We start from the raw sequence: 26283 nt of genomic DNA on the forward strand, positions 1-26283 counted from the left end.
TCTTCAAGGGAACTGTTTTTGGAGTTTGCAATTAGTTCTTTAAGGCCTCACCCGACAATTCTTCCGTTGGGTATTACCACAGTATTGTATATGTGAAGTAATTCCAGTTTTAGTGTAGTTGTGTTTAAATAACAATTTCTTCTTTGTTATTGTGAAGCATTTCTTCACATTTAGTACTTAGTTATCGGCTGTGTTTTATTCGACCGAGGTTGAATTGTGCTTATCTTCAGAGTCTTAGAGATTATTAAGTTGCATGGGACATATTCAGCTCATATGTCAGCGGTCCCGTTTATTCAATTTAGAGTTCTCATACCTGTGATAGTTTCATTGGATTATAATCCTCCCGATCTGAGATACAGGAATCTTCTAAACAAACCTGAATCTGATCTGGTGGAGGGCCTCGTAAAAACATTCAGTACGTCTCTCCTCGATATAACTGAATGTTTCCTCATCACAAATCGATTTGAAACATCTAAGGATGCATGACCGGCGAGAAGTCATCCACATCCTCCTTCAGGAACCTGTATCAGACACGAGGTCAAAACCAATGATGCTTCGAAAGGAAGGGACGAACAGCAGGGATTAGACATTGTCTACAAAATCAACATCCATTTTGTACGCATTACGTCCACTAAGCAGAAGGTGGCAATTAATCAGATGGTTATGATATGAAGCTACGCACATCAAAGAAGTTGAAAGATGTGATGGAGGTTACCAGAGTTTGCAACGGCAACAAAACAGTTCAAATCAACCAAGGATTATAAAGTATTCGAAGAATATATCCACGCGCACCAATTGGGATACTATTGTGAACCAATACACACCTGCAACATCAGAGTAACAAGAATCAATACAAATGTTCAAAAATGTGCATGAGATGACAGGAAGTACAGAAACAGATAGTAACCAAGGAACATCCCACATAACAGACTATCACAATCATCAATCCTATATGATGACAACATTAAGATCCTTTGAACATGCACAACATCAAGTAGTGACGGATCACAAAGATTGTCTTACAGACAATAAGACGACCGGGTGCACATAGTGGGGGAGTCCGAGAAGTTGAAGTGAGGTGAGAGTGCTAAGAACCATGAGAAACCTTGCAACGGTATGCTCTTGTGATTGGCGAGAACGATAGCGATGGAACATCTCGTGCTGACGAAACACAGGGCGTCTGAGTAAGTGCTCAGGAGAGTAAAGATTGAGCCACCATGCATCTCGACAGTACATACAACTGATTCCCAATGCACTTGTTCCAACGCCATGTAACAGTCAATCTGCAAGGCAACATAACAAGTTACGGCCAACAAGAGTCGGCGTGTGTGCCACGGAACACAGTACTGGGCACGTTTGGGATGCAGAAGAGCAAAGAAATGCTCAACGATGTATAATGCTCTCGTACGTGCACACAAAGAAACTACTCGTCCTTACCAGATATAGATAAACTCAGTGTATGGTCCAAGGCAACCTTCTACAAATACGTCGATTCCTGGACTTAAGGTTCTAATACCGCCTGTTTTCCGAACCCTCTCTTCAACCTATACAATTCCCCGCTTAGTGCCATGTTCCTCCCATGAAACGCTTATGGACTTCACCGTTTTAGTATCGCACCAGGGCGATGGGCACTAGTAGCTAACTCGTTATACAAAATTTCAATAACATATTACAAAATGAACATCTACACGTATGATTATTCACAGATACATCCTCGTCATGTTGCGGTCGAAAGCTTCCAAAGCCTTCTTCGAAGTACTCTGACAAAAAATAGTGGGAAGCTCCCTTGAAAGATTGTTGTCGGTTCGTGGAGGCGAACGATTTGACTTGTGATGAGCTGATGCGGTGAATCCTTTGAGCATTGAACCCTCTATATCCCCCATATACTCTCTGCGGACCAAAAAGACGACAAATCAGGACCGTAACCCCGAATGACATATTTACTATTGGAAACTTAACCACTCGTATGCAACAGCGACGATGGTTTGTGCATACCTTTGAAAGGAGAGAGCAACAGATTCCTCTTCTTCAAGACCGCTTCCGAAGCTCATGTTCTTCAGTCTGCTGCAACGGACAGGGGTAGTCCTGCAGGTCGTAGGAAGCATGCCAGGAAGCGTGCGATTCACCTCACTGAGAATGTCAGAATCCCTCACTGAAGACTTCCTTCTGGGAGAAGTTGGCAATGCAACGACTTCACTCTGCTTTCGGGCACGATGAAACCTGCAACGGAAAGATCCAGGATGATTTGTCGGGGAGCACATGCACGTCATCTTCGCAGGTGAAGATGACCTCTTCGATGTAAAATCCTTGGGTAGACGGCTGTCAGGAGACAACGATCGTCTTGGAGACGGTCCATCTGAAACAGCGGGCCCCCTGCCACTATTGGTCTGAATGGACCGCGGCCGTAGAACAGCCTTGAGGAGTTTGGAAGCATTCATGGTGCCGCTCCAACTACCTGCACAATAAGTGTCATCATGATACTATTAAGTCTTACTGAAGTACCAGAACCTCTAGAATCACAGAGAAAATACTGTCCAGCTGTAACAACTAAGCATCACCATTAAACACTGCCAGGAACAAGTAGACAAGGCAAGGATGTGTGCCTACCAGGCAAGAAACAAAGGTGATACCAAACGGAGCTCAAATGCGTCGAGAGGAACTCAAGTGACTGTCAGGTCCAAATGGTGCTCCATGTCCGTAAAATTACTACTGATACGCTGACTGGAACGCTCGGGCAAACACACACGAATTCGAGAATTAATCAGATGCCAGCTATCTCAAACACCGTTAATCTACTTGTACACACTAATCAAGGCTCGATACCTCCCGCACAGCAAACGCCTGGCAGAGACCCCGATCAGAAGCGCCACACGATGGACTGCTCCAAACTAGAACTCTTCCACTATGTACTCAAAATCTTCTGCACAGGAGCTCCTCAAGAAAATCTCCCAAGACGTTCGCCTAATGCGCTTACAGAAAATCTCCAAACTACGGAGAGGAAGAGGGAGCAGAGGGTGGGTATGCCCAGCAACCCTGTACTAAAGAGAGAGAAGACCACCAAAGCGAGTTGATTGGCAGCAGAGCGGCCGTTTATAGTGCTCCGCAACCCCTCGTTAGCGCGGGTCGCTGGCTTTCCCCTCCGCCCCCGCCCCCTCAAGCCGGGCAACCCTGTTTTCAGGGTCAACAGTCTCGCCAAGTCGATGCCCGTATTCTTCACGCCAACACATTTGTGGATAGTTCCACCATAATAATGTATTTTTAATTATCTTCGTTACCATTCATTCTTTCAAATGGATGTGAGAAACCTTGGGTGGATGATAAAAATAGACGACATCCGTCTATTATTTGGATGAAGATGTTGGCTGGCGTCGCGTCGCAAAGGTGCCCTGGAATCAATAATTCAGACTGGTTCGATTTTGGATGGGAACGCTGTTCCCCAGGCACGCTCTCTCGTTCCCGCCCAACACCCCTCCACACCCACTCTATTCTCTGCGTGGGGTTTGAACGGCTTTTATGCTTTGTTTTGTGCACATTTACGACGTCCGAAATCGTTGGCGAAAACAGTTGATGGGCGCCAAAGGTATGATTAAGTTTCTGGAGCTGGTCAGAAATCCTCACACTGCAGAGGGCTGCCATGTGCCCTCCCAGTTCAGAGGTGCGAAGAAAGCAGCACACTCGAAGCTATCCTGCATTGCCGCTGCCAATAATTGCTAACCAGGAGGTCGGGTTGGAAACACACTCCCCTATCACCACAAACATTTTGTGGTGTTCCAACGAGCTTGTGGATTTGCAGGGTCTCTTGTTGTTTTCAGAAAGGGGTTGCGTTTTCACGGCGAATCGACACTGGCGTTCAGGGCGTGCCCGGACTCTCTGTGGCGAAAAATGGCTGTTCATCGAGTCGCAACGAAGCTCACCAAAAGAGACTGGGAGGAATTGGGGATTGGACGCACAGGGTCAGGATCCAAGTGGCTGCTGCTGGTGGTTCAGCGAATCGAAGCCTGGTCCACACGCAAAGCACTACAAATTATTCACAGCTTCGAGCGTGCTGTCTGCATCCTTTTCGGCCACTTGGTCTGGTGGGTCCTGGAAAATTGGTCTGCTCGCAATGTTTTGAGATTGCGCGTGCAACTAACCGGTGAACCAGGAGCCTTCCTGTATTTCTGTTATTTCTCCACGGAGCGCCGGAAAGCAGGGTTATGGTGCACATGTTTTAATTTCCAAGTTATTCAAAAAATCAACGGGATTCACGCGTGATATTGTTCTTATTTGGGGAAAATATCATATTTGGGGGGAGAGGAGGAATGCTTTTATTGTAATTGTGTATGTCCACCGTCCAGTTTTTGGTTAAATAATCTCGCCAGGTGGATAAAGTGGTGAACCAATTTAGTCGTAACAATTGGTAAGTAAACTTGTTAGTTAGCTAATTGATCAATTTGTTAGTTAGTTAAACTATTAATCAAGGGGAATGTTAAATAGACCCACCCTTGATGAAGAATATGGTAATCATGATCAATGTGGTTGGTTTTTTATTGGTTGGAGATCCAATATTGGGGAAATGAATTTAAATGTTGTTATTTTTTTTTTCATGATGGTTAAGATGGTTGGGTCGATTTAGTAAAAACTTGGGTCTATTTAACATTCCCCTTCATCAATTGGTTAACTATCCAACCAAACATGGTAAAGTAAAGAGACCTATTACTTTATATAATTTTTTTCAATAAGATACCCCAAGTTTACAACTCCAACAAAGATTGGCAGTGCTTTAAAATATTAATTTTGATCACACTAGTGAATATTATCAACATGTCTTTGGTTAGTTTACTTAAGTATAGAGATTCATGTTGGTAGTATATTACTAGAATAAGATATGTTTTTGAAAACTAGCATAGCTTTTCAGTTAGTGTAGAGAATTCATTGACTTCATCAACTAGAATGGAAACGTGTTATTTATTCCATAATTACAAAGAAATTTAAATTGTTACCTCACATTTGTTGTGATAATTCTTACATGTTGGTTGTATAGCCATAATTCAATTGCAACATGTATTAGACAATGTTGTTTGATTAAATTAAATTTTTGTTGTTAAATCCTAATTTGAGATGTAGCACAAATATGATCTTTTTGAGCTGGATGTACATGTTGGTATGATGCTTTTTTAGCTTAAACTTTGTTGCTTTTGCCACAGTCTTTACTACCAGTTTGGTATAATCTAGTGATCATAGCCTCAATGATAAAATATTTGTATAATATGATACACTATTGATATATTGAGGATTTTATGAATAAAAAAAAGGTGATGAATTTTCGGTAAAAATAATGTAACTATATGTAACTATAAATAAAAAATTATAAAATAATAATAATAAAATAATTTGTGTTGTTTGATATTCAAGTCTCTCCTTATTTCTTATACTTTGTACAATTGTGGAATTTTTTAAACATGTTTTTGAACTTAATATAATTTTCATATAATTTTCAAATGAACAATGTTTTTAAAAATATTTTATAGTAAGGCCTCGTAAGCTACAGGAAAGTATGAAAACAGCTAACATGATTAAAAAGCTTGCAAAATTTTCTTGTATTATTGTGCAGAAATAAAAAAAATAAAAAAAAATAACTTCATATTTTTATCATTGATATTCAATAATGAAAAATTTTATAGAATTAATATCATTCAACTAAAATTATTATCCTCCTTGGTAAGATTGAACGGTAAAATTTTTAATTCTTCTTTAATGTGGAATACTTCCAAACTATTGATAGATATAATCTTTTGAGTTTACAGTGTAAAACTGAATTCTTTTAATTTTGTGATAAAAAATTCTAATATAGTTTTCGTCAAAGTCTATTTAGTACTGATCTAAAAAATGGTCACTGCAAAGTAATTTCACATAAGTTTTGATGATTGTAAATATAATGTGATTTAAATACTTACTTCTAATAACTTCAACGTGATCCAAAATAGCATGTTTATTTAAAAACTGTAACGTAAGTTTAATTTATTTACAAGCTTTGCAATCATATTAGTTTCAATCAAACCACATGTTGAAATTGATGTCTACAATGACTTCTACCAACATCTTAGATATATTGAACTAAAGCGTATATTATAAGTTATTGCATTGTGATTTATTAAATTATTTAAATTTTAAATATGTCAATCAAAGCATCAATACTATATATATATATATGTATATATAAACACTTAATTTATAATATTTTAAAAATATAACAAACTTCAATATCATTCCATAATTATTTTTTGATTCATTTTTTTAATATTATAAACATGGTTATATATATATATATATATATATATATATATAATATAATATTTCTAATTCTACCACAATTTGCCATCTACCACATTCCAAAATAGTTTTTATTATTGCAATTGCAATCTGCTATCTACTAGACATATTGTTTTTCATATTTTTAATTCCAACAAAAATTCATGTTAGAACTTTAAAAAAAATAAAAATTATATGAATATTAATTAAATTTTAATAAAAAAATATTTTAAAATTTAATAATAATAGGTTGTGGTAATAATAGCAAAAACTATGGTAGCATTAGCAACACCATATATCTAATATGTTCTTTTAAAATTCAAAATAAGTTATAATTTTTGTTACCTAATTTTATTTTATAACTAATTTTCTTAATAAAAAAATATTTTTATTTTATTCTTCTATTAATATATATATATATATATATATATCAATTTTTTTATTTATTACAATCATACTATTGAGATTTTTGCAAGAAAATAAATTAGTCTTTATTTGATATATAAACATGTAAAATTTTAATGCTTAATTTATTTTATCCTTTTATTTTTTTATAAATAAAATAAAAAATAAAATATTACAGTAAGGTATAATTTATCTATTATATACATACATATATATATATATATATATATATATTATTTCTAAAATATAATTTAAAAAATAACTTGTCCAATTTATAATATTATTTTTATATATTTATATAGTTGGAATTTTGTTTTGTTTTTTTTTATTTTATTTTGTGCAAATATTCGACACTTTTACTCAATCTTTTGGATTTTGTTTTTTTAATTCATGTAGATTGTCTGATTTTTAATAAATTAAAAATAATATATATATCATGTTTGAAGTAAAGTTATTAATTTTTGGTTCTCTTATTTATTTACAATGCAATTATAAGTTAGTATTTATTTCTATATGAATTTTAAGATCTAAAGAAAATATTCAAATTACACAAGTATTTGAATAAAAATTGATTTATAGTTGCATTACTAATATTGTTTTATGAATTATTTGTCCAGGACACAAATCACAAACAACCAAAATATCAATACACTCTTGTGTCACTTGAAAAGAGCACATATTTACTCAAAAGATAGTATAGTATTAAAACAAGAATAACTATTGCCAAAGACAAGAAGACTAATATTTCTTGAAATAAGATTAAGAATAAGAAAGGCATTGACAAGAGTGAAAAAAAACTTTACTCTTGTCCCCATATAAACTATCTAATTAGAAGCTATGTAGCAACGTTCTTTAGGACCTCCAATACATGTCCAACTTTCAAGACAAGTTTCACATGTGTGCTACATGGCAAATTTCTACCACAAGTAATCAACATGTGTAACACATGGGAAACTTATAAGCCAAGTTTTCAACATACTTATCACTTAAAAAAATATATAAAGTCAAATTTGTATCTATGAAGCTTCTCTATAAGATATTATCAAATTTATTTATATTTATTTATTTCTATCTAACTTCTCTAAATCTAGGTAAATATGTATGTCTCTAATACTATTGTTGTTGTTTTAAGACATTTTTTAATATTGGGTAGTATTAAACATGACTTCAGCACAATACATTTATGTACTATAGCTTCTTTGTAATAGTTTATTTAAAAAACTAAAAATTTATACATAAATTCTTATTTAATATATTTTATAAGTTTTTAAAATAATTAATAAAAATCATAAAATAAATCAAACATAAGATTATATTTACATTTCTATTTAAACAAAATATTCTATAAATTCTTTGATGATGCTCTAAATATTTTATAAAATATATTAAATTTATGGGCTTATCTTATAATATTTTATTTATATTCAATAACTTTATTCACCATTTTGAGTTTTTAAAAGAATAATTCCAAGCTTTAATTTTTTTTTTTTTTTTTTTTTTTTTTTTCCATAGAACTTATAAGTTGATTTTTAGAAGAATTTCAAAAGAAATTTTATAATTTTTAAAAATATCATGCATTTATTTTATACTTTAAATGCATTAGATCAAGATTGAAATATATATATATATATATATATATATATATATATAAATAGTATATATTTTAAATTTTAAAGTTTGAAATATTTTGACCTAGCTTCTTGATTTTATTTTAAAAACCATTTCTTTGAGATGGATCCAATGGAAATTCTAAAGAACAATAATTTTCATACCATATAGGAAAAAAATGTCTTTTACAAGATTATTTCCTCTTAGGACCTTTAGACTTGTTTTTCTAAGTATAAAGCCAACTCAAGGAGACTTCTCAATTGTGCTTAAAAATTGGTGATGATCTTGTGTTCATAAAAGATTGAAAAGTTTGTATGCTTTTGAAAATGAAGTGTTAAATCTGTATTAAGCACAAAAAACACATAAAGTTCGTATCCTCACATGCACATATTGCAAATAGATTACATGTATATAAAACACCAAAAAAAAAATTCATTCATTTCAAATATCATCTACAAACGTTTCATCAAGTAATACATGTGTCCACACAAACACACTACATGAGTATCTAAAAAGCATCAGCTCCACCTAATTACATTTGCTACGACAGTAATCACCATGTGTAATATTAACAGATTTTCAAGGGGTTGAATGGACTAACACCCTTTGCAAACTCACGAGAACTCACACAATATAATTTTCTCCAATTAACATTATGAACACATTTAATTGATTTTTAAAAAACTGACAATAAAATACCAAATGATTGTAAGGAAAATCCATGGCTGAACTTGGATGCAACTCTGATGAGCAATCCCACCCACAATTGTATGATACAGGAACATGCAAATATTTTTCAGGAAGTGATTGCCCCACTTTCAGGAATCCCTTACATAGTCATTTTACTATTGGGTGTGATAGAAACATTGAATAATTGTATGCATTCTGAGAGGCCCACATCTCCTCCATTTCATTGAGTACAAAAGCTTGAATTTGCAAATATATATATATATATATATATATATATATATTTGCTCCTATTTAGTAAATGGACTCCCTTTTTTTCCATTTTTTTTTAATGCAAAAGCTCGTTATTATCAAAAGTGAATAATCTCAATGTAGCGTTAATGCAGCGGGGATTACAAATTTTATTATTGGCTCTGATGTAATTTTTTATATTTTTATATTTGGGGGGGGGGGTGCTCATTGTACTTCCATTTATTATTGCGTGGTGATTCTAGGCAAGTCTTCGATAAGGCACATATGAATAGCACAATGAACACCTTCATTTTCTTTAAAAACATCTCTAATGCAACCTACCTGCCAGTTAGAATCAAGTACAATTAGATCAAATAAAAGAAGGTCCAAGCAGAATTAGAAGAATGCCATGTAACCCATCCAATTACAAATGCAGACAAGAGTGCTATGAAATTTAATATAAATGGGGGGAGGTACAAAACTTTGAATGGCAAATCAATGAATAGAGTACGTAAGACATCAACGAAAATAGTAGTAATCAACACTACATTGTGCCTGTGTAAGTATCTGTGGCAATCTTCAGTGCTGGATCCACCCTTTGCTGCTGTTTAAAAACCTCCTTCCAGAGTGTTTTCAAATTCCTGCTGTTATTTGAGAAAGGGATACTAGATCAGTAAGTTCACTCTTTTAATAATGAAGTTTTCATAAGCCATGTATAGAAAATTTTCCATATTTGGCACATGTATATTTTCTGCTTTGCTCTGTCAAATATGTCGCCTAATTCTTCTGCCCTTAATCTTGCCTGTATTCAAGGGATTGATGAATTGAATTTAGGAATTTGGTTTCACAAAGACATGCGCAAACAACTGAAAACACACTTGCAATTCTATAAAGAAATGTCCCACAACTTTTCAGCAGAAAAGTGACATCTGCTTGGGATAAGAGAGAGAGCAAGAAATTGGATTTTTTTGCTGCAGCCTCTTGAACTTAACATGTCACAAGGCACACAAGCAAGCAAAGTAACAGGCAATCTATATATATATATATATATATATAAAAATATTGCTAAACACCTCGACTGCATTACTGACTTGTTGGAGGACATTTTTTTTCAAAGCTTTTCAATCTGAAGAACTTTATCCAGAGCATTTGAGCATCTCGATGTGGCAAGTAAAAACAGCAAGGCTAAGGGTTGTAAATACCAGAGTGTTAGAGGTTGTTTGAAACATCCATTTCATTGAGTAGGACTGCCACAATTTTAGATCCATGGCCCGAAGATGGTTCACAATCCTAGAACTTTGCAAAGTGATAAAAGAATATAAATAAATAGATAAACAAATAATAACAACAAGAAGAAAACATATGGAAAGAGCTAAATTGCCTATTTTACAGTTTTGAAAAACTTCGATAAAATCATCACTTCAGTAAATTCTTAAAATACAAACCTAAGCCATTCTATATATATATATATATATATATATACATGTATTTATATTGTGAAGAAAAAACAATTAGCGACTAAAATTTGTGCTACAACCATTTTTATAAATTGCAGCAACCTATGAAAGAAGCACTTTAGCATTAGATTTTTAAAAGCAAGAGAATTTTAGAATTTCCAAGTGTTCAAGTCCAAAATGAACACAAATTCATTACTTGTGTTGCTTGCTCATAGTGCAGATAAGTTCCTTGATGAGCTTCTCGACCACTCATCTGTTTCTTATCCTACTGTAAAAAAACATGCTTACTTTCTATTATTTCACCTTCTATTGACAATCCAATTGATAATGAAACAGTGAGAGCTTATTTGGTTTAGTTAAGAAGGTTTTTAGAACAATTATATATATATATATATATATATATATATATATCAACCAGTCTATTTAATTATTAATCCAAGTACCCCACAAAATTCTGTGCAGTTTGTAAACCCCCCCCCCAATAATAAAAATAAAATAAAATAAAATAAAAATACAAACAAACAAACAAACAAACAAAGTATAACATTCCTTTCCAGGGTCTCTCCCATAATCATCCTAATACGCCGGCTTCTTCATGTATCCGTGCATCTCTGTTCGCAGCATGTGTGTGTCTTGTTCAATGCTCTTCATATGCTTGCTGGCAATGGTATTTTTTATTTATTTGTTTATTTTTAGTTTTAGTTTTTTTGGTTATGGTCCTCGCTACAGGCCTGTTGGTTATATCCTCAGAGCTTTTGGGTCCCTCGGAGTCTTTTTGCAAAACGACCAGTTTTGAGCACAGAATTGTTGAAGGTCTGAAGGCCTAAGAAGGTGAAGAGAAGAAGTAGAAGTAGAGCTTGATGGTGCTTCGGTGCCTAACAGCGGTCATTGATTTTGCTCTGTTCGTGTGAAGGTAACGTTAGTGATCGAATCTCTTGAGTTTTGCTTGGCTCGGAGGCTTCATGAATAAATTCTCCATGGTAAATCATGAAAGTGTTTATTTTATTATAAAACCTTGGTGCCTCTTGTGTGTCAGTGTAACTTGGGGATGCATGCGTGAAAGCTTTACTTCAAAGCTGAGTTATGGAGATGCACGATGGAACCTCAAGGGTTATGGCCAGACCAGGATGTGTTGAGAACAGGATGCATGACAAAACCGGTCCGCACTTGGCTTGCATTGAAAAAGCGTGTCTCTCGTCGTCATGAGCAATTTTGTTTTCAGCCACCTAATTTGTGATGGCAGGTTGAGGGTTGATAGCAACTTGCGCTTGGAGAGAAAAGCTCAACATATATTTGCTGCAGGGAGCGTTTTCAACAAGTTGTATGATGATCCATCACTTTTAGGTGTAAGAAACACTTGCTGTGTTGTTGTCTTCCATTTAAAAAAGCCCCCCTGTTCTTCGAAGTCCTCTCTGGAGTCTTCTTTCAGGTGCGCACGTTGTTGCGTTGAGAGAAATAAATGAAGGCGTTGCGCAGTTGCAATTAGTAATAGTCCTCGATTGTTTGTCTGGCATGATCAAAGACAAGAACCTTTTTGTAGAAAAACCCTCGGAAAGGACTTGACTGGGCTTGACGTGCCTTTGGATGATGAAACTTGTACTCCACTCCCTCTCCCAGTTTGCATGACCTGCGTATAACCCAATAAAATAGGCAATTGTAATAACGACAAGCTGCCGAGGTTGCCTCGTGTCCCCACATCCTATTCAGAAAAAACGTCCAAGGGTCTATCCGCACACACTATTGTATTTAAAAAGTCGGGTTGAATTTTAAAACTCGACGTGTTCGAGTATTTATAGCAGTTCACTTTTTTTCATTTCTATGCTACAGAAGTATATTAAAATTTTAAAAAAACCAACAGTAGAAGAAATGTTAGTGTTACGGTTCCGCTTCATAGCCGAGCACTTTGTCGGTAGTCTCAAAAGTGCCACTTCGACTTAACAGGTAATACCAAGAGGCATGTGACACATTCAACTGAGATTATGATTGAGCAAGATTGCTAGTCACAACCAAGTGTGCAGGGCTCGTTTCGAAATCCAAGTCTAATGGTAAATCAAATGGTAAATCAGGGCCTACACACCTTTCCCATTCAACTCAATTAACTGAGAGGAGTTGCCCCCAGTTCTGAGTATCACCACTAAACAATTCCAAAGCAGTTGAACATAGTGTTTAGTGAACCGACCTCGTGCTGTCCTCTGCTACGCTCCAGTGTACAAAGTTATAGCAAGAGGATAAAAATCTCTCTTCATTCCTGAGATCAATAGCCAGCAACCTCCCACTCTGTAAACATGGTCTAGTTCATGAGAGCCTAAAGTTTGCAGCTGTTTTACCAGTCTTCGGGATCAGGAAAAGAAATCATCTCACCTTTGACTTATCGACAAGAAACAAAAACCATTGAGTAACTGCATCTGAATTCAAGTTGATAGAAATCTGAGTACATTCATCATGTGATTTCGATTTCCCACATTCTCAAACGCTTGCCTTCCATCTTGAAATAAAGTTCAATAGCGGAAACATCCACAGAGTAGACAGAATGTACAAAAACCACCGAGTCCAACATAGAGTTTAGACTTCAGACCTACAGTGGAAAGGTAGAAAGCAAACCTTGAACCCAATGCTACACCGTCGACTTCCATTTCTCTCAGAGCGTTCATGCTCAGAAGGGGAAGCACTTCGGCGTCGGCTTCGTTGAATTCGATCAGTGGAGATTATTTTCCGATTTTCCCAGCGGCGAGATCTCTACTTGCAACCTGCCTGCCTGATCGTTGCTCTCCTATTCCCCTTTCGCTTGTCCTGGACCATCCTCGATTGTGCATAGCATTTCATCGCAATGACTGTTCGGTTCAGCCTGAGTGTCCTGTTCCTCGCTGCCAGCAGAAGTGCCATAATCCATAATCGTCGTCAGGAAGCTCCTCATTATACTCTTACAGTGCTTCCCAATAGCTCCTTCGAATCTGTTGAGATATCTACTAAAACCAGCGAATGGTAATCTGCTTGTGCAGGAAGAAGCTCCTTGTCTTCTTCATCATCCTCTCTGTAATTTGGGTGAATCTGCATTGACAGAACGCTCGAATCTGTCAGCTTCTTCCTGCTTCACTCTCGATAGCCATTCCCAACGAGTTCCTACGTGCCTAGTCCTTCTGTGCTTCGATTCTCACACCCACAACGGTGATGCAGAGCGAGGTGCCGCAAATTCGATTTCTAGTGACCTTACGCTCGATCTCCTGCTCTGCTTGGGCTAGGGAAGAATTCCCCATTTCGCACCGCGACGACGTCAAAAAATGAATGCCGTCATCGCATCCCTGATGAATTTCGCAACAACCATTGTCGAGGATTGAAGCGGGAAAATCTATTGAAGCACTCGTCGAGACCCCTCCCCACTTCATGAAGTCCTCTTCTCGACTTTCTCTGTGTCGGCGTTATGCCAAGTGTTATTGGCGGCAAATTTTGCCAGCTACGTTTCGCGGCCAGCGTGGCATAAGCACGATATGAACACTATAAAGCACGGTCATTGGGAGGTCGGAAGTCGGGGCTGAGTCCACGGTCTTAGGTAAAAATCTCAAGAGTACATTTGGGTGTGACGTTTATGGCTTTTGGATGTACGGCAAATAGGTTGGATGGAGTTCAGAGGATGAGAGTGTTTATCATTCGTTGTTCATTTCTTCTATTTGCTTTTTGTTTGTTTTTTTGATGGGTATGAAGAAAATTTAAAAAAAAAAAAAAAAAAAAAAAACAACAACAACAACAACAACACTGTGTTTGGTTCAAAGGGAAATTGACTTACAAAATCTCAAAGATGATGAAAATTGGAAGTTGGTTATGAAAAATCGAAGGTGTAAATTTCACCATTTTGTTTTTACAATATTTATTTTACATAAGTAAAAACAGAATTTGCATGTGAAGGCTTTAGCACTAACTTGGACTTACATGTCGACAGATGTCGGTGTTATTTGTTATTTTTTTACAGTTAAAATAATAGTGCATTTTAAGATCGAACAAAATAAATAATAGATTAATAGCCCACCTTCAATTGGCTTACATAGTAAGAAATGTGCAAGTTTTGACCCAAGTCTTTTAATCTTTTTTACACTACTATATATATATATATTTATTTATTTATTTATTTATTGATGTACCTCCCTTGATTTATAAGCTCAATGGACAGAAATTTTGTAAAATATGCAAAGAAAATTAGTAAGGGGATATAAGTTTACAACCTAAGAAGGAACTTCATTCTAACAAATATTGTCAAGTGAGCAAGAAATATTAGGTGATGAGTATTCTATAACCAGGATACACTCGTATATATATATATATGTAAAGAGAGAGAGAGATACATATAACTTCTTGAATAAAAATCAACATTTAGTAATCTATTTAACTTACTTTCTATTTTTATTCTTGAAACATTGCTTAAAAAATCATGTGTGTTTCAAGTTCCCATTCTGAGAGGAGCAGTGATGTCCAAGACGATCTTCAGAGAACAAGGCTCAACTAGATCCTAAGCAAGGACGCACAATTTAACAATGGATACGATCAGGCAGGTTGAATATACTGATCTCGATTATCTACAACAAGAGAAGCTAGCAAAAGTTTCCAGATCGTGAATGGGTGCTGCAGTCAGTAAATCAACACAAACGATGTGGGGTTTCAGGCATCAGCTCATTTCTGCAGAAGATTCGTTGGTTTCCTCCATACCACCCCCCACGCTCATGTGGAGCATCTCAGAGCTCCTGCAGAGTAAACAGAGGATAAAATAGAATATAAAAAACTGCTAACCTTCAAGGTCTTCAAACATACCATTGAAAAAACTGAACCACACGTTCGCACTACCATTGCCTGAACGGGATTCGGACTGCTGAGAGACCTAATGGATGCATCATACAGTGCAAAGTTTACCGGGCAAGAAATCAAGGAAGTAATCACATGCCTCACTGCCTCTAGTAACCTAAAGTTCATGCAAATATCCCACTTTGTATCGACACATCAACTCATTCATAGAAGAAGCCATGCAATTATCATCGCTCTTGGAAGTCTGTTGCACCCAAAAACATGGGTGGCCTTCAATCATGCAGAGCAGGAGGTCCAAATTCAATGTTGAATAGTGCCCAATACATGGCAGCCCTAAAAATTGCTACAGCCCCAGATGCATAATTGTTCAGACATGGAGTGTTCAACTCGTGTTGATCTCCAGAGTAAGCTCCTCTTGTTTCTAGCTGGGTTTGCACCCGCCTCCAAGCTATGTCCAACTTGAGCTGGTTGTAGTCGTTCAGTGTAGGAAACCATTATAGCACCTTCTGAAACCAATCTGTAAAGAAGAAAAAGAGAGGTTAATTATATAAAGCCGAGTAAATTGTAGAATAGCTCGTTGATTGTTTGCACTGTCTGCTTCTGCAAATGCAAAAGAACAGAAACTACACACTTAAGACCGATAGAGGGTGAAGAGCATTACATGCGAAGAGGGCCTAAGCACGCTGAATCAAGAAACTGTAAGGTAGCAGTTGCATGAGAGAATTCTAATGTGTGTGTCCTCGTGTTGTTGCAGGCAACTTTATCAATTCTGATAGTGGTACACTCAATTTTGTAGGATCCCCATCACTATCCACAACATTGACAGATCCTCTACACCCAGCACACCCGCAGTAGCAGGTAAGAACTTCGTCCTTCGACATGAACCTGTAATCATATGTCAACTCCTCTCCAATCTCAATGTTCCGCTTCGCAAAAATGATAATCCGATCCTCTCCACTGGCTGTAACAGTCCTCGAGTAACAATTGGGTTCACACGAATGATTGATAAGATGTGCAATGCTGCCAGCACGAGTGGCATCTACCACACGCTCATCATCGATTCGAAACATATAGGTTCCTGCTCCAACAAGTGAGTCATAGAATCTCCTTTCCCTGATGTCAGCAATTACAGGCCTCACAACTTCACCTGCATATTCGATAATCATATCATTTGCATAGTGCACCTGTTTTGTAAACACTCCCATCCCGTGAATCGCTGACTTGCCGAATACAAGGCGCTGGCTCAAAGATGATTTCATTCTACGGAACTTGTCTGACATCGACAAGACCTGAACATCTTCACCAGACTTTGTAGGAGTAGAGACAGGGAGATCCTCTCCACCAATAGTTCCTTTACTGGGTTCCCATAGCATGTACCCCATATTTCCTTTACTACTGCAGTCTCCTATCTTCAATGGGGGATTTTGTCTACAACCAGTAACTCTATATGGGAGATTCTCAACAAACAAGCGCTTCGCAAGAGCTGCAGCAAGCGCTTCAGGTTCTCGACGCCCTCGTCTTGCTGCTGCATTGTAAGGCTCGCTCCGAGCACAGCCAGAGGATGTCAAGGGAGGTTGGTATGACAAGCAATCAGTCTTAGCACATGGGATTGGTTGAGCAACGTCACAAGTTGGACTTGTTGATTGCTTGTGTCTCCGGCAGTAAGAAAGCAGCCGCAACTCTGTTTCCCCATTCACCTGCAGCTTCTCTTCCAGAACCTCCATGTAAAGGCCAGCTGATCTAGCACAAAGAGGATGAAAAGCAGTTTTACAACTATTCACGGAGCATTTTATACACGCACCATAAGGTACTTTACATACGCTGCAAGTTAGCCTCCAACGTTCTTTGCTGATTGCGTTAATTCCATCCACAGGTTCCATTCGTTTAACATCTACAAGACATGTTTCAGGTATCCACATAGCACACATTAAATGAGCCCAGCGACCATCTATTGTCTTCTTCAACGCCCCACCCGTGACAGGACAAAGACAACAAGGAGGTCGGGTCTTGGGCGCATCAGGTCTGCATAAGTTACACAGCCATAAATCTCCATCCGGAAGTTCCAGCTCTCCGTAGCAATTCATATGCACCATAATCCGGCACTTGTCACATTGCAGCAGAAGATTGTCAACGTATTCTTCATCAAGGTAACAAACTGTGCAGCGGTCCAGATGCTTCCACGATATGTGAACAGGTTTGTAACCCGCGGGTAGCACAGCCTCCACATCTTCATCTGGGGCAATTACTGTCCAATTGGTAAATTTTGTGCAAGCTCTTGCGCCTGGAAGGGCCTGAATCAACTTTGAAACTCGGGGATTACTAAATCCAAACATATGTGCAGCAGATCTGTACTGCATCCGCTTGTCCAGCTCAGGATTTTTTCCCATTTTCATATGAGCCTTTCGCAGCCTCTGGAAAGCTTTTTTCCAGCATAAATAGGGAGACGGACCTTCAACAGGAGTGTCGTCTCCAGGAGTACAACGAAACGTGGGTAGCGACTGTATTATGGGATCCCTGAACACCTGCATCTTGTACTCGACAAAAGCATCAGGGTCCTTAGCTGACGGAAAGCTACGCACTGCTGTGTAGCCTTCGGGCCAAATATATTGCTGATCATGAAAATGCTCGCTGTCCCTCACAACGTTCCCAAGGCTCAGAATCGTAAGTGCACCCAACTGAAGAGGAAAAGCCACGACGCGCTTGACTCGCCTTCTCCTCATTCTTTTGCCTTCACCACCACCTTCTTGCACATCTGGCTCTGGCTCTGGCTCTGGCCAGTTCTCCTCAATTTCCTGCCTTTGTCTCTCAATTACCCCATGCACACCATCCCCATCATCAAGCAGGTGGGACATGCTATCAGGAAGCTTGCATTCTTTCAAATACCTCTCTACTTCCTCCAGTCCTTGTACAAAAACCACCCGCTTACACTTGGTATGGAACTTCATCATCAAACCTTTCGAAAAGATCACCAACTTTTTGTAACTGAACCTACAATGATCGTAGCTGCCAAAAAATTGAAGAGGAACCATACCCTTCTTGCCAGGCTCCATACCACACGCAGCTGCATGATCCTCATCCATGACAAATGCTGGCCACATGGGCCACCCCTTCACTTTGGCCCACACAAGATCCCCATGAACTAACTTCTCTTGATCTTCGACTGTATTCGCTAATGTTACCTTCTCAACTGGACCCAGATGATTTCTATTCAATGCCTGATCACGGGTAGAGGTCTCAAGCTCAACCCACTCTTCAGGAGACAGTTTCAGCTTACATCGCTCCTTCGATATCAACACCATTTCAATCTCATTATCATTGTAATCAATCCTATGCATCTTGGTTTGAGGATTGTAGTCGTGGATGACTCCTGGATACCAATCGTTGTCCAAGGGCCAAAATACTTTGCAAGTTCGGCCTATCAAGGCCTTAGGATCAATCTTGCTCAAGTCTACTTCCCTCCACTGTCGTCTATTTGCTTTCTGAGTCACAAATTTCTGCATAGTGTGAGTAAGCTTTCTCGTCCGAGGATTCATTTTGCTGGAAACAGCATGGCCCTGCGCCCCTACAACTTCACCATTTATATTTCGGGCTTTCTTTGTTCTCAGTTTCACAAGTGAATCAGCTACAACCGCACCATTTTGAATTACAGGCTTCTTCGTTCTCAGTTTCACTGGGTTATTAAGGCTGCTGGCTAATACGGAATAAGAGCCCGAGTAATGAGCTTCTGAAACTACTTCAGAGCCCTTAGCCGCATCAAAATGTCTAAAACCATCATTCGCACCACCTTGGAGTACAGACCCGCCACTGTTCTTTTGGTTTCTATCCTTTCGCGAGGGATGTAGTGAGAATTTGGAATCTGCTCTGTTACTACCAACTCCATTTACTAGTGGTCTCACCTGCGGTGATCTGATAATCTTGGCTCTTTCAACTTCTCCGGACAACAATCCTACAGGCTGTTTCGATGTTGAGAACCCTCCGACATTGCTAACAGGAGAGCTAACTGGAGTAATACTGCTATTCCTCAGGGTAACAGACGAGAATTGCACATTACTCGTATCACTCATCCCATTCTCAGGTTTCTTGACATATGTAGACTTCAGAAGTCCAAAGCTCTTTCCTCTTTCACCATTCTGCTGGTTTATACCAATTTGTGATGCCTTCAGCAGTGTTGGAAAGCACTTAGGGGGATTAACCCCCAGACATATTAATTCATTATCACTCTCCGTTTCCGAGTCGTCTGAAGGATCAGCAACCAATAATGATTTCCCGGATAATCCTACATTTCCTAGAAAACCAGCATCTCTCTCTATTCTATTGACATGAAGATTAGTGTACAATTTCCCAGGCATTGCCTTGTTGGTAACAGAACAGTCTCCTACGTCTCTTCTCGGTTGAGCCAAACCAGAATCCTTGGCCGCTAGAGCAGTTCTATTAAATAGAAAACCTGAAGATTGCCCCTGCGGCTCTACCCGTTGGGGTCTTGGTACTGCCCTGAAACGATTAACTTCCTGCTCCCAGTCACTTTCAGTCTCTTCAGATGAGGAAGATAGCCTCACCACAGTGTGTTTCGCACCAGCAACTCCGTCGGCTTCTAAATGAACTGGAGGTGAAACTTCTGATTTCTTCAATCTAGGTTCCGCCATTCTTTTCAACAGTGGCGCTCTCGGCACTTCAGGCTGAACAATCTTGACCGTACTAACTTTCGAAATTTGATCCACTACCGTCATTGACTCCCCCAATTCAAACTGGACATTCGCTTTCTTACGCCCCACTGGATTTCGCAAATGTTTTAGCGATACATACTTAACAGGATTTGAGGTGACGAGATCAGTAGCGCCTTCATTCGACAGAGATTCATGTGAATCATGTGGCTGTGGACCACGTGGTAGAGGCCACAAAGACTTCACGACCTGGTTAGCCTGGACAGCTTTCTTCTGGTCCAATGGCTGTAGCTGCTGATGAATCTCAGCACGCTTGAGGGCGGGTCTTCTACATTTCTGTGATTCATTCCTCTGCCCATGCGCACGCTTCCACCTCCGTGACCTTGCACTCATTAATAGTTCTGGGAGAACATTTAAATCTATCGGAATTCGATCATAATCAGACTCATCTTCGTCTTCTTCTTCTTCCTCTTTTTCTTGCTCATTACAATTAAAGCGCTTTGCCTGATCCTCTCTATTCAAGCGTGGTAAATCCGAATCTGTCTCAGTAGCTGTTTCACTTTGAGTTGCCTCGCTTGAAACCCCCTGCTGCTGTACTCGCCTAATCTGCCCATTATCAATTCTTGCTGGCATGTCGTCCTCGGTTTGCGTTTGGGAACTAGATCCATCCTCGTTCCAGGGCACTGGGAGTGCACTCCTTTCCACAGAATGCATATGTGGTCGTACAGCTGGGTATGCTCGCTCTTCCTTTCCATTGATTTGAAGAAAATCGGCAGACCAAGGAGACTCTTGTTTAGCACCTGTATGATAGTCCACTTCGAGTTTATGGTTCCTACCCAAAACAAGTTTGGGCCGTTTACCTGGCCGATATCTTCCCGCATATCTCCCTCTCTTCACCCCTTCGTTTGGTGGCCTTTCCATTCGTCGTTTCTTATTAAGCTCCTCGCTGGTTGAATGAGGCAGTTTGCCCTCCAGATTCGGGCCAGCTTTCCGCATGCCCTTTAGTCTGTCCATCTGCTTTCTCCCCACAATCTGTACTTTCTCAAAATCCGGATTTCTATTCAAATCAATAGCTAAACGCTTCTCCACAGGCTTAAGCTTCATTATGGCCTTGTTTTCACAAGCAGGTCTTGCGAAGTCCAAATCTTCAAATTGCAAGGGAGATGACACAACAGCGGGCACTTCATCACGCGCATTGTTCATAAGAGAAATTCGGTCCACAACCTTTGAGCTAGTCTGATCACCCCAGAACTGCTCCACTGTCAACTGCCTCTGCTGCGGCGATGAGACATTCCGCTGAACGACTGCGAAATCGGCAGACCTGCAGTCGTCGTTTAGAATAGGTGAAGGTCGCGGCGGCTTTGGATCCGCTAGGGCATCCAAATTCATAAACTTTCGCTTGTACACAATGGGGAAACTATCATAACCCGATCTCTCTCCCATCGTACCGACATTGCCATTCCTATCCATTCCTCTCATCCCAATCACATCAAAAGCTTCCCTCCATGTCGAATGTACTCTCATGATGCTATATTGCTGACATTGCCTACGATCTACGGGCATTCGTGGGCATACTGATGCCCTACGCAGACTGCATTCGAAGCAAGAAGATAGTGATGGACACTAAACTACTCCAAATTAAAGAGTAAACAGAAAAACTAAATCCGTGTAAATTACCCCATATTCTGCAAGTCATGCAAAAAAAGAAAAAACTTCATTAATTCCGAATTGTCAATCACGATGACAATGAAACAGGAAGGGTGTGACATAATTCATTTTCATGAAAGAAACAATCACCAATTACCACGACCGTAATAACTACATGCTAGGAGTCCCTAGAGGACAACAGTGACAAAATACTCCAACGGAACTAACCTCTTGCGATGATGAAGTGACTGCGTCACCAATTCTCACTTCCCAGATACCATGAAGTACCCAGTGTCTGCATCTCCCCGCCTAGATATCCTGAAGGTTTTATCAGTTCGCAATGCTTCACTCAAGATCCTCCTATGTTCTCCGCGCCGAAAGGAACCCACATTTTCTACACAATCTGACTGGTCGCCCTCCATCTACAACCCACCCGAAACTCTACCCTAGCTTACACGTCCACAAAACTCATGAGCAAAACAGCGCTTCTTCACAACCATATTGCCACCTCCACAGCATCCTTCCATCGACCGTCCTACGCAAGCCTCATGAACAACTCCCGAGGTTGCCCAGCACATCGCCATCCCAAGAACCAACAGTATCACCACCCCTAACTCCGGTTCACGCCCTCCACAGAAATACCTCACCGCGACATCCCTTCTCATCACCACCAATGCTACAACCCCCTCTCCCCATCGCCATCACAATTGCAATCACCATCGCCATCACCAAACTCAAACTCAAACTCAAACTACCACCGCAACATGAACCCCAAACCCGCCACCCCTCACAAACTTCCCTCCTCCTTTCTTCCACCCCTCATAAGCTCAATCCGTTAACGAATTAAGCGATTCTTCCTGCAGTGCTCCCAACCCCAGCTCTCTGCTTTCGGTTTCTTGCACCTCAATCTAATCAAACCCTAACCCAACCAAAAACTCATCCTCGCATACCCCTTCCTAAAGCCAGAAATCCTATTAATTCACACCCTACGACGAGAAAGAAACCCCTCTTCGCGAGCAAGCCACAGCCGTACCAGAAACAAACCACGCAATGCTCGAGACGATAATCTTGGTGATGGTTCCGAAGTTTTCTCTCTGTATGAGTGTGTGTGTATATGTGTCTTTCTCTCCCCCGTATCCGTTGTGTGCAGTGCTTAGAGGGAATGTTCTTACGAGGACCAGAAGGAAGCTTACGGGTCTCACTAGAAAGAGAGGAAGGGAAAGGGTCCTTTTCGTTTCCTACTGTTACACGATTATCAGTTATGCATGAAATCTCTCCCTCCTCTCGTTTTCTTTTGCTCAAGGCTCGCAGGAGTTCTCATTCTCGACTTGTCTTTGTCTTGTATGAATTGGGAGGTGTGTGAAAATTGATTATCAATTTCTAAGTTCCCATGAGGTTTTGTGCATAAGGGGGTGAGGGAGTGAGAGGACTTCCCGCCTTTCAGGGTTTAGGGTTTTCATTCAACCATCTACTAATTTGCTAGAGGAAATATGATTTCGGATTGTGTTGAAGAATTTATAAAAAGTTGAAAAGATTTATGGGTACTTTTGAGGAGATCAAGGTTTTGAGATTCTTGCAGGTATTAATATGTGAGTTGGGGATCCTAGGGAGACCAGAAGATTGGTTGTTGGAACATTCCACTTCGAGGAGCAAATGGAGCCGGAAAATGGTGGATTGAGTGGAAATGTAATGTTGTCGATGTGTGTGAGCAAGTTGTCTGAGAGGAGAATTTGAGGGGTATGTTGTGGTTTTTGGCCGTTTGAGGCGCAGGAATTGAATGAATGGAGATTGCAAGCTTGGCTGGTGTCTGACTTTGTGTCAAGGTTGCTAGAGTTAGGGCTATGGAAGACGTAATACTAAAATGTGTTTTTATTATAGTGTGAATATTGTAGCTACTACAGGTTGATTGTGTGTTTCAGTTTGTGAAATTGAGGAATCATAATTGGGATGATGTTCACATGGCATGTTTGTCAATCTGGAGATCCTGTGGAGAGACATTGAGGTCTTTGGTCTCCAAAGAAACCCCAACAGTTTGAGGTAAGATTTTGAAGCAATAATCATCCTGACAAGTAGGGACAGTGTAAGCCTGTACTATGGAAACAATATCTCAACATTGAGATTTGATGGCAAATGCTTGTTTTGGAACTTTTGATTGGGGCATAGTCCTGTGTAATGAGAAATGTGTTAGACTTGCTATTCATTTTGTGAAATTAACACCACTTTTTTATGTTCTTCTTTTGGACAGATCCATGTCCCTAGCTATTTGTCGCACATGGCGTCAAGATTGCAAGGCACTTCCATATCAGCTGGTAGGTTGTCTCCAAGAATCTCTGCACACTAGGCTAGATATTTTTGCAACTTCAATTATGTTACATTCAGGCAACCCCTTGAGCCACTTCCAGATTGTTCCAGTAGGGCTATAAATGGTTGCTTGTTGATCAAAATGCTTTCAGATCAATTGGTATAGTTGGATGGAATAACTTCAGTCAAAATCAGAATATGCCTTCCAAGCAAACTTGGGCAGAATACAAACTTGTTCTACAATCCATGCATCAACATTTACATGTCAGGCTCCTCGTCCAGTGAGAGCTACACTTCAGCATCATTGACATAAAAACAATAATTACATATCTACAATGAACAGACTAGACAGTGTTAAATGTCCACAGAAAGCTTCAGAAGATTTGTAATGTTTCTTGGACGATTACAAGTGTGTTGTGCAGAGCTGGGAAAAAGTGCTCTTGTGGGTTTGAGTTACCACTCACCAGCCTGGATGACTTAATGAAATCGAATCCCATATAAGCTGCCCAGATACTTTTCATTGACTTATGTTTCCAGAGTCAAAGCAGCACTGTAGCCTTTTTGGCATCCTCCGTGTCTACCCACATCTCAAAGATTGCACACAAACAGAGGATATGTTGCAACAAGTTGGTCTAGCTGGTCACGGTTCATGGAGGTGTTGAGAAATGCTCTTCTAAGGGACCAATCTTCTACACCTGATATTGTCTCCTTTGCAGCACCCAGTTTTCTCAAAGTTTCAACAGAGCTCCATTCAGTACAGTTGCAACAAACCAACAAGAAGTTAATGATAACAATAACACAGGAGAATATACATGGCAGGGACCCTGTTGCTGAACGTACCAAGAACACTAGGGGAGATATCCTCCCGCTGCATCAATTTTTTCCTCGGCACTGAGAACAGTATGAAATCTTCTGGACATTAGAATTGTGCGTAGAGGCAAGGCACAGACATATGAGTTAAAAAAACAGAAAAAAGGAAATAGAAAAAAAAAATGTTGGTGTACAGATGGGACTGTCCAAGGCTTGTCCAAAATCTCCATAAATTTTGGATTGACAGCACCATCACTCGAACATTTACATATATACATATATATATATATATATATCGCTGAAATTTCCTCGCCTTTCACACCATTTGTTACGATTTTCTGTCGGCGGGATAGCAAATTCGGAGGCCTGTTCTCTGCTCAGCGAGGTTTTCCCAATGGGGGACACTTCCATGGGCTTTTCCACAGGCGAAGGGGTCCAGATTTTCCACAGGGTTGCCCAAAAGAGTTCCCCGGACCAACGAATATCCGTTGTCCAGTGCATGAATGAATGAGCCAGCGATGAACCAAACAAGGGGAATGATCAGACCCCACAATCTCAATCTCGTGGAAGAAGCAAACAGAGTCAGAGCAAGTGCAGCAATTTGTCAGAGCGGCAGGTCGAGTTAATGTGCATTGGAGGGTTTGTCCTTGGCCGATAGCACCAAGCGGCAAGAATCGGACGCCGACGTCCATGGACGAAGGCACCAGCATCTTGACGCATTAGGGCACGGATCCACCGCAGCAGCATCGCCCCTCGATGCCTCTATGGCTTGAACCCCAGCCCATCATCACCAGCTGGGTTGCTAAAAATCAGCCTGCCCCCACTAACAACATCGAGGCCCCTAGAAACAGGAAACCACACACCAAGTCGAGGCATCATCGTGAAAAAAGCAAAGCAGGCACAAGCAGGGAAGGACACTGTTGGACAATGAATGCCCCACACACTTACACTTGCGCTGCGGAGATTGTTGTTGTTGTTGCATTATCGCATTCTTCTAATGAACTTTTCTTTGTTGTGAATTCTTCTTTGCTTCGTAAACTCCGATGGCCAGCGGTGATAGGGGTGAGTCTGTTCCCCACCGCCCTACAACAAACAAAAAGCCCTCGCGGCTCGCCCACCGAGGGAGCCTCTTCCAAGACCGGCTTTGGGTGGTACTTCCATGTTTTACTTGTTACTTGTGGTACCGATGGAACCTCACATTGTTACATTAAATACATGGCCTTGATAGCGGAATTGGAGATAGCTAAGGAAAAAGAGGTAATTGACTTGTTTATAACACATGACACAAAACTTGTTTGTAAATAAGTAGTTGGAGAATGGTAGGTCCGTTTGAACAACTTAGCCGATTATTATTGAGAAATTGAAAACATAGTTTAAATCAATAGAGATAGAACATA

The 26283-nt window shown here is 39.6% G+C and overlaps 2 protein-coding genes and 1 long non-coding RNA gene across 8 annotated transcripts; 1 reads left to right on the top strand and 2 right to left on the bottom strand.

The window, feature by feature from the left end:
- Positions 1 to 241: 241 nt before the first annotated feature.
- On the bottom strand, positions 242 to 3049 carry LOC112282890 (uncharacterized). Of its 4 annotated transcripts, none has more exons than XR_016503036.1 (6): positions 2608 to 3049; positions 1996 to 2455; positions 1438 to 1890; positions 1106 to 1283; positions 716 to 824; positions 242 to 521 (listed from the first exon to the last, which is right to left on the bottom strand). XR_016503036.1 is itself a non-coding variant. In XM_024521029.3 (3 exons), exons 2-3 carry the CDS (start codon positions 2436 to 2438, stop codon positions 1701 to 1703), a joined length of 633 nt encoding a protein of 210 aa, XP_024376797.1. In that variant the 5' UTR covers positions 2439 to 2455; positions 2608 to 3049; the 3' UTR covers positions 1363 to 1700. The 4 variants fall into 4 exon arrangements, 1 of the variants encoding a protein (XP_024376797.1); XR_016503037.1 differs by having other exon boundaries at positions 1096 to 1283; XR_016503035.1 differs by having other exon boundaries at positions 1024 to 1283.
- Positions 3050 to 15670: 12621 nt separating this feature from the next.
- LOC112282574 (uncharacterized) lies at positions 15671 to 22708 on the bottom strand. The gene is made up of 3 exons (XM_024520332.3): positions 22004 to 22708; positions 16129 to 21813; positions 15671 to 15984 (listed from the first exon to the last, which is right to left on the bottom strand). Exon 2 carries the CDS (start codon positions 21689 to 21691, stop codon positions 16193 to 16195), a length of 5499 nt encoding a protein of 1832 aa, XP_024376100.1. The 5' UTR covers positions 21692 to 21813; positions 22004 to 22708; the 3' UTR covers positions 15671 to 15984; positions 16129 to 16192.
- Positions 22706 to 24600, top strand: LOC149989297 (uncharacterized). 3 transcript variants are annotated; one of them, XR_016503039.1, is made up of 3 exons: positions 22706 to 23812; positions 24021 to 24084; positions 24499 to 24600. It is a non-coding gene; the product is annotated as an uncharacterized LOC149989297 (long non-coding RNA). The 3 variants fall into 3 exon arrangements; XR_016503038.1 differs by having other exon boundaries at positions 22709 to 23812; positions 24487 to 24600; XR_016503040.1 differs by having other exon boundaries at positions 22709 to 23130; positions 23383 to 23812; positions 24021 to 24600.
- Positions 24601 to 26283: the final 1683 nt, after the last annotated feature.

Source organism: Physcomitrium patens, chromosome 5 (assembly GCF_059467195.1).
Source record: "Physcomitrium patens ecotype Gransden chromosome 5, ASM5946719v1, whole genome shotgun sequence".
NCBI lineage: Eukaryota > Viridiplantae > Streptophyta > Bryopsida > Funariales > Funariaceae > Physcomitrium > Physcomitrium patens.

Excerpts from the sequence above, each read along its gene's own strand:
- LOC112282890 (XM_024521029.3), bottom strand. The coding sequence starts at position 2,438 with ATGAATGCTTCCAAACTCCTCAAGGCTGTTCTACGGCCGCGGTCCATT. Across the intron at positions 1,891-1,995 it reads GTTGCTCTCTCCTTTCAAAG|AGAGTATATGGGGGATATAG; the intron begins GTATGCACAAAC and ends TTTGGTCCGCAG.
- LOC112282574 (XM_024520332.3), bottom strand. The coding sequence starts at position 21,691 with ATGCCCGTAGATCGTAGGCAATGTCAGCAATATAGCATCATGAGAGTA.